Raw genomic sequence first — 14,651 nt, forward strand, 5'->3', positions numbered from 1 at the left:
GCAGGGACACTAATACACTCTTAGTGGAATTGTGAATCAATCCAGCCATTTTGGAGAGGAATCTTGAATTATGCCTAGAGTTATATATACCTTTAAACCTAGGAATACCACTGTTTGATCTGTTTACCAAGGGAAACAGGGATCAGGGAAAAAGGGAAAAAAGCCCTATATGTCCTAAAATATTCATAACAGTTCTCCACGTGGTGGCAAAGAACTGGAAATTGAGGGAATGTCCATCAACTGGGGAATGGCTGAACAAGTTGTGGCATATGACTGTGACAATATTACTGTGCCAAAAGAAATGATGAGCAGGTTCATTTTAATTTCTTTTTTTTTAAAAACCTTTATCTTCAATCTTAGTGTCAGTTCTAAGAAAGAGTGGTAAGGGCTGGGCAATTGGGATTCAATGACTTGTCACATAGCTAGGAATTGTCTGAGGCCAGATTTGAACTCAGGTTAATCATAAAGTGTCACAAAAAGTTAGAATTGTAAGAGATTTTAGCTCGTCACACCCTACCTCTTCATTTCACAGATGAAAAAAACTAAAGTCCTTGTCCAGAGTTACACAGTAAGGAGCTGAAAGGTAATAATTCAATCAAACCGGCAGCCTATAACACTCCTCAGTGGGTCCAACTGGATTAAAATGAAATTGGAAAATATTTAACAAAATACATAAATATGATAAAATACAGATATAATGTGATTTTTAAGTCACTATGCAGTGCATTTACATTTTAATACTTGTTTCAATTTTTAAACCACTGGTATAGTGAATGTGGAGTTTGAGAGAACAGGGTTCAAATCCTCCCTCAGTCATTTGCCATGTGACTCCAGGCAAGTCTCTTAACCTTACTTCAATTGCCGCATCTATAAAATCAATGGGTTAGACACAATGACCTTTGAAGTCCCTTCCAGTTTTAAATTTGTGATCCTGCGTATGATCTTAGAGCTCAAGCCTTCTGAAAAGGTCTTTTTGGGAAACAAAAAGTATTAAACGAGGTGACATCTAAGGTTTCCTTTGTTTCTAAAACACTGCAATTTTAAACCTTCCCTGAACATTCTCTGATTGAATCAATACACCAGCTAAAGCAGTGATTCATTGTCTTTCTGGGATATTTGAATTTTGAATAGAAATACTTGAAGTCAAAAGTATCAGACACTTCATCCTATATAGTTTCCAGGACAACTACAATGTCTCCCCTTTCCTCCTGTTTGGAAATGAACAAATACTGGTTTAGCATTTCCATTGGGAAGTTTGCCAGACCTTTCCTTGGTTTATCTTTTGAAAGATTTCTGAAGAGGTGAAAGATTTGACTGGGCAGAGACACTTGAGGTGAGGAGCTACAGCATGTGAGAGAGATGTCTGTCTCTAGAGATCATAGAATGTTGGAGTTGGAAGAGACCTTAAATGTGATCTAATCCAACCCCCTCGTTTTACAAATGAAGAAACTGAGACCTAGAGATATGGATCAATTTGGCCATGGACACACAGATTGATATTATTAGAGGTCAAGCCATGTTTCAACCCAGGAGTCCTTTCTCTTCCCTTTGTGGTGCTTCAGTCACTGTTGTATTCTTTTGGTTGAAACTGAAGTTATTTCATCAGAATCAGGGGCGATATCAAGAAAACTTAAACAGCAAGCCATGGTGTTGTTCAAAGCACATCAAAACTGGAACCTTTGACCAGCGTGATTTATCCTTTGGGGATGGAAAAGAAAATGGGGAAGGAGATAAAAGCTTAGTCATCTCCGAGAAATTCCAGCTCTAAATAAAAAATGTCATTCAGTCTCTGATGTGTATTAAATCTTCTTGAAATGGAAACATGCTAAATTTAAATTGGGCAGTTTCTGGAAAGCCAAAGACCAAATCCAGGAATCCTCTTTTTATTCCCCCCCCCCATCCCAGTATACAAACAATGCCTACTGTGTGTAGAGCATCACTTTCCAAAGGAGTTTCAGTGTTTTGATGACATCTGGCCAAATCCTGCCTTGGGAATAAATTATGTCCTGCATGTAACTTAGTCACTTTAGGACAAACATTAATTCTTTCAGACAACTGAGTTAAGATCCAAAGCATATGATTCCAGGGCCCTAAAACATGATCCAGTTCAATTCAAGAAGCATTTATTATAGCATTTACTATATACTAGTAGCTAGGGAGAAGACATTTCCATTCTAAAGGGATAAGGGGAAAAGTTATGCACATAGAAGAGCCAAGGCAAAGTAATTCTTGGGTGTGGAGATAATGGGCATCGGAAAAGACCTTTGATAGGAAGTAACCTTTGAGATGAGCCTTGAATAGTGCTACAGTCCAAGTGGCTGAAATAAGGAAGGGGAGGACCTAAAGGAAGCAGAGAGAAGGCAGAGAACATTACCAATGTCCTTTCTACCTCAAAGACCTGTGGTTTTGTTGGCTTAATGACAGGTTACTTCTCTAGCAAATCATGGTTTACCAGCAATTTCTTTCCAACAGACCTAGACCTATGTGTTTTGTTTTTTAAATAGCTGTTCCTCATAGACAGAAATTACATTATTTTTTTTTTTATTTTTGGAGTGCTTATATTGAACACTAAACAGATGTTCAAAGGAGCTGTGAGTGAGAATTTCTCTAGACAAGCAAATTAGCTCCTCCTCTGTGCCTTAGTGGACAAGTTCTATGATGGCATAAAGAAATGAAATGACTTGTCTGGAGCCACATGAATAAAAGTGTTAGAGAGAGATAGAATTTGAACTCAGGTCTTCCCAAAGCATCACTGTACCACACTGTCTCTTGTGCTTGATATGTCTGCTGACCATGAACTGGGCAATGAATGACGTAAAACCCTGGTAGAGCACCAGGCCTGAAGTTCAGTCCCTTAATAACTATGTGACCCCGGGGCAGCTAAGTGACTCAGTGGATAGAGAACCAGGTCTAGAGATGGGAAATCCTGGGTTCAAATATGGCCTCAGACACTTCCTAGCTGTGGGACCCTGGGAAAGTCACTTGATTTCAATTGCCTAGACATTATGGTTGGCTCTTCAGCCTTCAATCCAATACTTAGTATTAATTCTAAGATAGAAGGTAAGGGTTTAAAAAAAAGGTAAGAACAGGTAGGCAACTTGGTGGATTGAGAAGCAAGCCTAGAGATGGAAGATCCTGAGTTCAAATTTGACTTCAGAAACTTCCTCGCTGTGTGTCTCTGGACAAGTCACTTAATTCTCTTAATCTTAATGACCTTAATAACCTTAAATAACTTAAAACTAATTAGACTTTACTTGAGAAGATCCATTTAATTGAGAACATCTGCCCTTGATATCTTTGCCTTCCACTAGAGAAACTATCCTCATTGTGCCATGAACTTGCCAGGTGACATTGGATAAGTCACTTCCATTCTCTTCTGTTGATGTGAGTTTCATCTGTTTTTTTTTTGTCCTTCAGTGCATTACTTTGAGAAATAGTTTAAAGCCACCAGAAGCACAAGATCTGAGGGTTTGAGTATCTTTTTTTTTTTCTTTAAATATAAGAGAGTCTCAGACACTGAAGTAAAATGTTTGTGGCCTTTATTAATACCTATGAAAAAGGCTTGTGTCCCAAAGTAAAAGTTATTTAGTTCTAGGACCATGCCTCTTAAATTTATAGTTGAAAGAAACCAAAGAGGTTTTTTTTTTTTTTTTGCTTCACTTTACAAAGGAAGAAACTAAGGCAAAGGTAGGCCAGGTTTTATTTGTATGTGCAATTTTGTGTTGTTCAGTTGTGCTGACACACACAGGTGTGACAAGCTGAAATGATCCTATTTTGGTGTTTTCTTGGCAAAACTAGATGCTAGAGTGGTTTGATATTTCCTTCACCAGTTCATTTTACAGATGAGAAAACTAAGACAAACAGGGTGAAGTGACTTGCCCAGGGTCACACAGCTAGTGAGTGCTTGAGGCCACATTTAGATTAAGTAAGATGAGTCTTCCTGACTCCATGTCTGTTGTTCTATCCAGTATGCCACCTTTTTGCTTCCAAATGTAACTTAGGAATCTTTTATAATATTCAGCAAAATGTAATTTATTGGGGCAACTTGGTAGCACAGTGAATAGAGCTGTGTCAGGAGGATCTGAGTTCAAGTTTGGCCTTAGCCACTGCCTAGCTGCATGATCCTGGGTAACTCACTGAACCTTGATTGTCTAGTTCTTGCTGCTCCTCTGTTTTAGAATTCTGTTTAGGGGGCAGGTTGGTGACTCAGTGGATTGAGAGTCAGGCTCAGAGATGGGAGGTCCTCAGTTCAAATCTGGCCTCAGACACTTACTAGCTATGTGATTCAATGGAAGTCATTTAGTCCCCATTGCCTAGCCCTGACCACTCTTCTGCCTTGGAACCAATACTGTAGTATTGACTCCAAGACGGAAGGTAAGGGTTTAAAAATAAAAATAATTCAGAATGACAGAAGGTAAATTTATTTAAAAATGTAATTCATCTTAATTATGAAAATGTTTCACCTGTACACAAATTTAAAAACTGATCCTATCCCTTCATACAGTTAAACAATTCGGTTCAGTCAGGGTTGGGTAGTACTAAAAGAACTAGAGTTGGCATCAGAAACTCTGTGTTTGAATTCTGGCTACTACCTTTATGACCTTGGACAGTTCACCTTACTTTTCCTCTTCTGTGAAATGAACTGGGCTGGGGCTGGCAGTGGCAGAACGGGGATGGATGGAGATGTACTGGGAGAAAACTAGATTATCTCTGAGTCCCTTTCAGATCTGAATCTTTGCTCCTTTGTATCAATAACAAACACATATTTGGCACCATCTGTGAGTAGAACAGTGTATTCAGCACTGACAAAACTTAACTAAGTTTTGATAAAAGATAAAGCCCCTTCCTTCCTGGACCTGATATCTCCATTCATGTCATGCTTACTGCTAAATTCTCCTGTTAGGCTTTGAGCCCTTTGAAGCTTGAGGCTGGGCTCTTTCTCATCATTTTCCTCAATCCCAGGCACAGGATCTGTAATTTATGACATTTCAAAGAACATGGCATCGCTGAGTTTAACAGAATCTTTTGGGGAACCTGTCTAGTCAAATTCCTGTGTGAAATATGAACCTTCATCACAACATTGCTACAATAAAAAACAGAAAACAAACATATCGTGCTTTTTAGAAGCCAAACCTTGGAATCTGGATACTTGCAAGTACTTTATTTTTATCTCCATCTTTTCAGGGAAGGAAAGAGATAATGAGAAGCCAATTGATTGGGCCAGGGTCACACAGTTAGGAAATATGTAGGCTACTGTAACTAGGTAAAACCAAGTCTCCATTAAAAAGAATCTATTTATTTATTTTTGTCTTGGTCATTTTTATGTTCCAACTGGGGGCATGCAGCTGGAAATATTCATGAGGCAGTTGAGGCTAGACTGAAATCTGTATGCCATTTTGGTATTAGAGAGAAAAATTTGAGGATCAGTGTTGATAATCTTTGAAGCAAAAGGAATCCGTATGATTTATTCAGTTCAATTCAATAAAGATTCTTTAAACAAAACTCATGTGTACTGCTTCACTCAACAAGCCTCAACTAAAGTACTTCCAGTGATGAGAAACTTACTCTTTCTTTAAGTAGTCTATCATACTTTTAGGTTTCTTCAATTATTTGGATGTTCTTAATTATGGGTTGAAACTTGCCCCTTTGCCTTTATTTTGTTTTTGTTGTTGTTTTAAACCTTTCTGTATTAGAACTACCCTGGTATCAGTGTTAAGGCAAAAGACTGGAAAGAGCTGGGCAATTGAGGTAAAGTGACTTGTTCAAGGCTACACAGCTAGAATGTGTCTGAGGCCAGGTTTAAACCCAAAAGCTCCCATCTCTGTGCTTGGCTCTCAACTCACTGAGCCATCTAGCTGCCTCTGCCCCCTTCCCTTTATTTTGAAAGGGAATAATAATTGAGATATGAGAAGGAAGCAATGGATTTTTCCTCTCTCCCCATTTTAGCAGATCTTTGTAGCCAAGAACAGCATCTGTATAAGCTAGGAAGTCAAAAGACCCACTTCCTTTCATTCCTTCCTTTTTTCTCTTTGACCCACTGATTCTTAATCTGAAGATAATTTGCTGCCTTTACAGGGTTGCTCGGAATAATAATAAGTGAATCTAATCCTATTATTGTACATGCTTAGGTTGTGCTATCCCTGATTTGATCAATGATCTGGAGATCAAAGACTTTCGTAGTTATGAAATCAAATCATGATAATGCCTTCCCTTAGAGCAGTGGTTCTCAACCTTTCTAATGCCGTGACCCCGCAATACAGTTCCTCATGTGGCATTGACCCCAAACCAAAAAATTATTTTGGAGGCTACTTCAAAACTGTAATTTTGCTACAGTTATGATTCGGAATGTAAATATCTGATATGCATTATATATTCTCATTGCTGCAAATTGAGAGGTTGAGAACTGCTGCCTTAGAGCAACCTCAGATGAATCAATAAATGCCCTGAAAAATTACTGTCCTGTTGTACCATATATTATGAATGGACTAATTCTAGTTATAATGGGGTTAGGAAAAAGTTTTGATTTTGAATTTCTTCTGGCTTTGACATTCTGTGATTTTCAGCTTTCATGCATTCATTCAATGAATACTTATTAAGCATCTATTATGTAACCAGCTTCGCAGTTCATAGAAAGGAACCTTTGATTCAGAATTTGACCTTAGTTTAATCATCAACCCAATACTGAAATACCCTCAGCCTCATGACAGAAAAATGCTCTCCATCTCTGGACAGAGAACTGATGGCCTCAAAGTGTGGAGTGAAGCATATTTTTTCTTTTTTTCTTTTTTCTTCCTTTTGGAGGAGGAGAGTGGAACATGGTTCATGCAGAAATATGTTGTACAGGACTCCATCTATATAATGGATATCATATTTCTTGCCTTCTCAATGGGGAGGGGGAGGGAGAGAATGTGGAACTGAAAATAAAAAGATAATTGAATTTTAAAAAAGGATAGCCCTGCCACATCTCTGACAAGTAGCCTTTCAGGCTGCTAATTGAATACTTTTCAGAAGTGAGGAACATTCTATCTCAAGACAGTGCATTTCATTGTTTGAGATCTTTAGTTTTAAAATGATCTTCAGTTTATTAAGCTAAAATGTGTCTGCCTGTAATTAATACCTCCTGGGGCTCTTGGGAAGATTTTTCTTCTGCCCTCCCACCATGGCCTGCATTCTTAATCCCAATTCCGCTTTTGAAGATGGCTATTATGCATCCATTATTTATGAATCATAATAATAGGTGATTATTAAATGCTTTACATACACTATTTTTAAAAATTATTTTAAAAACAAATCTATTTTCTCTCTTCTACCTCCTCCCATTGGTAGAAAAACAGAAGAACAAAATCTTTAAATAGTTTCCAGTTTTATTCTCATGGGTAACTCAGATATGGAGGCAGAACACTTATTATTATCACCTCCTCAGTTCTGAAATTAGCTCTATTTTCAACAGACATTTATTTTTTCTCCCCTCTAAATCCCCTCTTCCTGCCCCTCTCTTGCATTAGCTATGTCCAAAAGTGCATCTTCTTCTGCATATTTAGTCCAGTGCCTCTGTCAAGCCTGTACTGTAGAGAGATCAAAGAAAAAGGAAAGGGATTTATATATACAAAAATATTTATACCCCTTTATTTTCATTTGTAATAAGTTCTGAACTTAACAAATGTGAGGTAAAATGGTCATTTCCATAGACAAAGTGATTGTACAGGAAAAAGAGGCTCATTTATGAACCTGCAGGTTTTAATTATTCATAGGTTGCTTTTAAAAAAAAATGTAAAAAATTCAACAAGTAAATTTCAAAAGTATTCCCCCCCCCCCCATCCTCTTCCTTCAGAAAGGGAATGGGGAAAGCTGTTTCTACCCTAGCTAGCCCCACTGTTGCCTAAGAATGATAAAGCATCTGAACATCTGTTTTCCCTGCAGGGTATCTAACTGTCCTCTCGAATAACCGCTGGCGTGAGCGTTGGTGCAGAGTGAAAGACAACAAGCTCATCTTCCACAAGGACAGGACGGACCTGAAGAACCATATTGTTTCCATTCCTCTCCGAGGCTGTGAAGTGATTCCAGGCTTGGACTCCAAACACCCCTTGACATTCCGTTTACTTCGAAATGGGCAGGAGGTGGCAGTACTAGAGGTGCGCTATGTGTGAGGGGCCATGCTTCACAGGGCTGCTGCACAGCAGATATCATTTCCCTGCTGAAAGATGGGCTCAGGCTCAGCTGCCAATCCAAATTCCTCACATTCTGCCACAATCACATTTTTGATTCAGTTTTTCTGCCTTTTCACTGGGATCTCATTCTTTATCTCATTATTGTATTCCATCTTCCTCTCCTTACCCTGATCCACTTTTGGAAGAGCATGGGGCAGCAAATTGGAAACTGTTCTTTTCATTAGATCATATGAAATCGATTGTTTTTTGTTCATTGGCTGGTGTGGGGGCACTGTTCTTTTCTATGTGTCTGTGTTGCCAAATCCTTTCATTCACTTGGTCATCCATCAATGGATTCTGTTATCAAATAAGTAATAAGCACCCACTTTGTCCAAAACATTTTGCTAGGAGTTGGGGGTATGAAGGTGAATGTTAATCTGACCCCAATCTTCAAGGAGAAATTAGGTGGCCCAGTGGTGGACCTGGAATCAGGAAGACTCATCTTCTTGAGTTCAAATCTGGCCTTCAGGCATTTATGAGTTATCTGACCCTAGGCAAGCCACTTAACCCTGTTTGCCTCAGTTTCCTCCTGTGTAAAATGAACTAGAGAAGGAAATGGTAAAGTGCTTTGATATCTTCACTGTGTGACCCTGGGCAAGTCACTTAACCCTGTTTGTCTCTGTTTCCTCATGCATAAAATGAGCTGGAAAAAGGAAATGGCAAACCACTTCAATATGTCTTCCTAGAAAACTCCAAATGGGGTAATGAAAAGTCAGCTCTAACCGAATAACAAAAAATGCTGATGAAATCACAGGTTTGATTGAAAACTAAAAATAATCACTGAAATGACTGAATGATGAGAATAATCTTCAAGGAGCTTATATCTCACACTATAGGTATTTTTATTAAATGTCTACCATGAATAGTGCTGTGTGAGAGTAAAGATACAAATATATCATATATGGTACCTTTTTTCATGGAACTTCTAGCCTGATATGGGAAAATAAGGGAGCTACAAATAAGTAGCACAGTGAATGGGGCATTGGATTGAAGTCAGGAAGACTTACTTTCAAATCCTGTTTAGATATTTGCTGAATTTCGAGGATTTCAGGGAAATTATGCAACTTTTCTCAGCAGGAGTTTCCTTATCTGTAAAAGGGGAATAATAATGACACTTACCTCACAGTGTTGTGATGAGGATCAGATATAGGAGAGAATATGTGTAAAGCACTTTTCAAACCTTAAAGCCCTGCTTGTGTGAATGCTATCATCATCTCCATCATCATCATCATCATCACTATTACTATAAATATAATTGTTTCATTGTATCTATAATATCCATTGTATGAATAATTTCCCTAGCAGTAGAAATAGCAATTTGCTCCTAGGACTCCAGGATCCAATATTTAAATCCAAACCACTCATTTTACAGAAGAGAAAACAGACTCAGAGAGCTTAAAATGACTTCTTAGATCTTCCACAATAAATGAGCCAAGGTTTGAACACAGAAGCTCTGACTCTAATTCCAGCATTCTTTCCACTATAGCTCCTGGTGTAATTCTTTTTTTTTTTAAATCCTTACCTTCCATCTTAGAATTGATCCCAAGTTTCAGTTCCTAAGCAAAAGAACTGTAAGGGCTAGGTGGTTGGGATTAAGAGACTTGCCCAGGGTCATGCAGCTAAGGTTCTGAGGCCAGATTTGAACCTAGGACCACCCATATCCAAGCTTGACTCTCTATGCACTGAACCTAGATACCCCTAGGAGGCAATTCTTGCTTTTTTGTTTCCATAAGAAGAATTAGGAAGATTTTGCTATATATGGGAAAAAAGCATTTTATCTGTTCTGTTTGGCCCTAGAGGGTAGAACTATTAACAATGAATGAAAGGTGCAAGTTATATAGCTGTAGGATAAGCCACAACATAAGGGAAAAACTTCCTGCTAATTAGAATTGTCCAAAAGTTGATTGAGGGATGTCATGTACTAGTGAGTTGGCCATCGCTGAAAGTATTCAAGAGGAGGGTTTAGGACTATTTGTCAGAGATGGTATGAAAGAGATTCTTCTTTAGATTTGAATATGATGCTAGATTTGGTTGGTATTAGAGGGAGTACTCATGCTCATGAAATCATAGCTCCTTAAGTAAATGTTTCTAAGAATTCTAGAGAAAGCTACTGGCTAATGAAAAGCGACTAACTTTTATTTGACATTTAGGTCCCTTCTAACTCTTTTATCTTAGGATCCTGTGCTTCCATAGTTTGAATTAAAGGTAAGAAAAAGAAGGTGCCAGAATCCATGCTTAGGTGGTGATAGATTTGGTGAGACTAAGACATACCAAACCCAGAAATCAAGATAGACTCTCAGAATGAAGCGAAGACTTGAAGTCTGAATATGGAAGCAAGACCAACAACTGGTTAGCTTTGAGCCCTGGCAATTAATTCATGGGAAGAAAAGGATAGGCAGATCCTGACTGATAATGGCAAAAGGTGAAAACATGGCCCTACACCCAAGTGGTCTCTCCAAGGCAGGCTGGAGTAAGCATTTACTTAGCTAAACTCTAAGTAGCGGACAGTCTAGGCAGGTAGGAAGTAAGCATCAGGAAGGTCTATCAATAGGAAGCGCCGAAGGTATGAGATGGCTGAGGTTCAGGGGCAGGAATTCAGCTACTAAATGAAACTTATTGGGGAGGATAACACATATGATTTCCTTTCTCTAGGGGTCACCTTATTTTCATAAAAGGAGAGACTTGGACTAGATGATCCCTTAAGGTCTCATTTTCCTTTAAATAAAAGTTTTTAAAACTTTTCGTGTGTCATGGGCCCCTTCTCAGAATAATGTTTTTAAATGCATAATCATAGAATTACCACGGAAATTATATTAAAATTGTTGTCAAATATTTAAGAAAAAATTTCATGAACTACATCTTAAGAATCTTTGCTCTTATCCCCATGAACCATTAAACTCTCCAGTATAATATAACCTCTTGAGGATAGGGAAATGTATTTATCTTTTTGCTTATTACATAGTCATTTTTCTGTTGTGTCTGACTCTTCATGATCCTGGTTTTCTTGGCAAAGATACTAGAGTGGTTCACCATTTCCTTTCCCAGCTCATTTTACAAATAAGGAAACAGAGGCAAACAGGGTTATGTGACTTTCCCAGAGCCACACAGCCAATAAGTTTCAAATCTGAGGCCAGATTTGAAATCAGGAAAATGAACCTTCCTGACTCTAGGCCTGGCACTCTATCAACTGTGCCACCTAGCTGCCCTGGTACATATTAGGTGTTTAAAAATGTGAATTGAATTGAATTGGCTGACTTCTTGGTAAACAACTTTAACAAGGACATCATGGCTCACTGCAAAGGAACCTGGATTCAGAGTAAGAATGTCTTCATTTAATTTCCAGTTCTGCATTTGACTTTTCCTGTGTTCTCATGCAAATTAATTTGCCTCTTAAGACTTTCATTTCCTAATCTGTAAAATCAGCCTAAGCCCAGGGTTTTGATACTATACTGATGAGAATTAAGTCTTGTCTCAGTTGCAAAGTTTGAAGACAGGAGAGGAAGGCAGTAGATCTTCAGAGAAGTTCTTTGTGTAAAGGGAACAGTATTGGTAATCATCTGAATATAAGACAGTAGGGGGTGGCAAAGGACAGTGAAAGTGTCCAGTGAACATCATCCCAAGACTTTCTTCTAGGGATATAGGCAGATTATGAATAGAATAGCCACTAAAATCCTAAGTAAACTGAGTAGGAGTTTAAAGAATCTCACTTTCCTCTTGTTTGGTCAAGTTTTAGATGGATACCAGTTTTATGATTTTCCTCACACAATGCAATTTTATGTGGCAGTTTCTTCAATATGTGACAAGACCTTGTAAAGTGACATTTTTATAACCACCTTCTAGAATTAAAGGTCCAGCCTTAGAACATTCAGATGAATGATTGTGTCTTTTGGGTCCTAAGTGGTTGATCCAGTATCTTGAATGATGGCTAGAGTTTAAAATTTGATCTCTATCTCCAGTGGTTAAAAGCAAGTATTTTTGTCAGTCACAGGACCAGAATAAGCAGGCTTTCTTGAAGTGTTCTTCTCTTTTTTCCCCTATTGCTAAAATGCACATAAAACTAACCAAACAACCCACCACTACTGTCTATGCAAAAGCTAGAGTGACATTTTGGAATGTTTACTCTTTATACTACTCAAAGATGATAGTGTGATAAAGGAAGACAGTATCCAGCACTTGGAGTTAGGAGACCTGGATTTGAGTTCTAGCTCTGATACTTGCTGTTTCATCCTGGGTAAGGGAAACCTTTCCCTGGGAGTCAGTTTCCTTATCAGTATAATGGGGATAATAGTCAAATTCAGGCTGTGAGTATCGTTTCAATGATAGTAATGAATATTTAGTATCTTCTATGTGCCAGGCACCTATGCTAAGAGTTGGAGTTGCAAAGAGGCAAAAGACAGCCCTTGCCCTCAAAGAGCTTAGAGTTCAATGGATAGGTTGTTTTTGTTTCATCAGGGGAAACTCCTTGCTTAATTATTCAAGGGTAAGATCAAGTTATTCATAGAGTGTTAAAGTTTTGGGCCACAATCTTTGAAAGAGTGTGTCTACTAAAATACAAAGGCAACAATTGATGTCAATTAAAGCAAAACTTAAACCAATGAAATCACCACAGACACTCCTGAAATTTTCTCTGAAGGACCCTTGACTATTTACCAGCAAAAGAGAAATATGAGATAACCACATTGATCATAAAATCATACACTTAGAGGCAATGGTGCCAGATATAAATGGAAATCCCTGTGGGCTGCCTGTTGGCATAGAAACCACAACTTAATATTATCTCTATTTTATTGTATTTTAATTTGTTATAAATACTTTCCAATTGCATATTAATCTTGTTTGGGCTGGACAGGGGATGTTGTGGGCAGTGCATTTTATGCCTATTCTCTAAGGGTTAGGGTTAGGGATCTTGATATCAAGCCCAACCCCTAGATTTTGTTTTATTTTTTAAAACCCTTATCTTGTGTCTTAGTATCAGTTTTAAGGCAGAAGCATGTAAAAGGTGAAGCAATCAAGAGTAAAGGACTTACTCAGGGGCACACAGCTTGTCTGAGTCTAGATTCAAACCTAGGTCTTCCCGATTCCTTATCGATCAAACCACCTACTTGCTCCCTAACACCTATATTTTACAAGTGAGGAAACTGAGACAATCAAGCATGATACCTGAAATCTCAATACAAACATATCACTTTATTGGCAAGAGGAGTTTCTGTTAAAGGATCTCCCTCTACTGATGGAAATTAGCAAGTGTTCTGTAATTTATAATCTTAGAGAATTGTTTGGGCACTGAAGTCCAGAGATATGTAGCCCATATGCATCAGAGGATGAGTTTGAACCTAGGTCTGAGATTAATGCTGTATCCCTTATGCCATACTACATCTCCAGATTTAAATGGTGCCGATAATAATTCCTTAAGTACTTCTAAAAAGTATTTTAAAAATATTTTTAAAAGTTATGTTCCAGGAGGTTAATCTATACTTGACACAAAGAAACAAATGAATAGAAACACATTTATTAAGCACTTACTGTGAGCAAAGTATTATATTAAGCACTGGGAATATAAATAAAGAGCAAGACAGTTTGTCTTCACATTTCAATAGGGGAAACTACACATAAAGTAAGGAGCAGGTGGAGGCAAAAGGAAAGACTCCATGATCCTTAAAGTGGTAAAGTAGATGGTAATTCACTTCTAAAACCATAATAATTTCTGATGTCAAACATGATATTTCTAAGGGTTTGGAGGATGAGAACTTTTTTTTTGAGTCATTAGTAGCTATAGCTGCTGAAGCCAGGACTGAAGGTTTGTAGAGGCAATTGTCAGCAGAATCAACTCTACAAAAATTGATTCCCTGGATCATGTCTGTGGGGGTTGAGCTGGAAGCAGGGCTAGTGGTCTGAAGGTTCAGGGACAGGGCAATGCTATTCCTGGAGTTCTGGGGCTTAGAGACCTAGGCTGGCTCCATCTGGGTCTGCAGGAAGTGGTGTTTGGGGTCACAGAAAATGTGGATCATTCATGAAACCATGAATTTTTATTGGATACAGTGTGTGTGTGTGTGTGTGTGTGTTTTAAAGAATGTAGTAAATTTAATATAACAGTTTCAAAGCTGTCGCTTATCTCTATAACCTCAACTTTTTGTGCATTTAAAAAAATTCTAGAATGACTCTCCATCTTTTCTTCTTATTTGGTTGTTCCTAGAAAATCAGGGAATCTCAAGTTTCTCAAGGGGCCATCTAGTCCAACCTCTGTGCCAGCATGAGAGTGTCTTCCAAAACATTCAAAACATTCAGTCATTTCCATTTCCTCTTAAGGTACCTCTTGTGGTTCTAAACTCCTTCCTCATGTAGGTGAAATCTATCTCTCCTTTGTAATTTCCACTATTGGCCCTAATTCTGCTCAACTATAGAAGAAATGACAAGACTCCTTCCTGACCTTCATAAATTTGAAGA

General features: G+C 38.2%; 1 protein-coding gene and 1 long non-coding RNA gene across 6 annotated transcripts in view; one reads left to right on the plus strand and one right to left on the minus strand.

The window, feature by feature from the left end:
* The window catches only part of AFAP1 (actin filament associated protein 1), a 231,405-nt gene that overhangs the window by 163,202 nt on the left and 53,552 nt on the right, over window positions 1–14,651 (plus strand). For all 5 annotated transcript variants that reach the window (XM_007496781.3, XM_001364753.4, XM_056802392.1 and 2 more), the window contains one exon: window positions 7,921–8,132. In XM_007496781.3, coding sequence (XP_007496843.1) covers window positions 7,921–8,132 — 212 coding nt within the window. The remainder of the gene's footprint in view (window positions 1–7,920; window positions 8,133–14,651) is intronic.
* The window catches only part of LOC103103597 (uncharacterized), a 43,531-nt gene continuing 36,045 nt past the window's right edge, over window positions 7,166–14,651 (minus strand). Inside the window, exons 2-3 of the long non-coding RNA XR_001623066.2 lie at window positions 9,215–9,296; window positions 7,166–7,565 (exon numbers count right to left, since the gene is read on the minus strand). This is a non-coding gene — a long non-coding RNA (uncharacterized LOC103103597). The remainder of the gene's footprint in view (window positions 7,566–9,214; window positions 9,297–14,651) is intronic.

The sequence above is a fragment of the Monodelphis domestica genome, chromosome 6 (assembly GCF_027887165.1).
Source record: "Monodelphis domestica isolate mMonDom1 chromosome 6, mMonDom1.pri, whole genome shotgun sequence".
NCBI classification, from domain to species: domain Eukaryota; kingdom Metazoa; phylum Chordata; class Mammalia; order Didelphimorphia; family Didelphidae; genus Monodelphis; species Monodelphis domestica.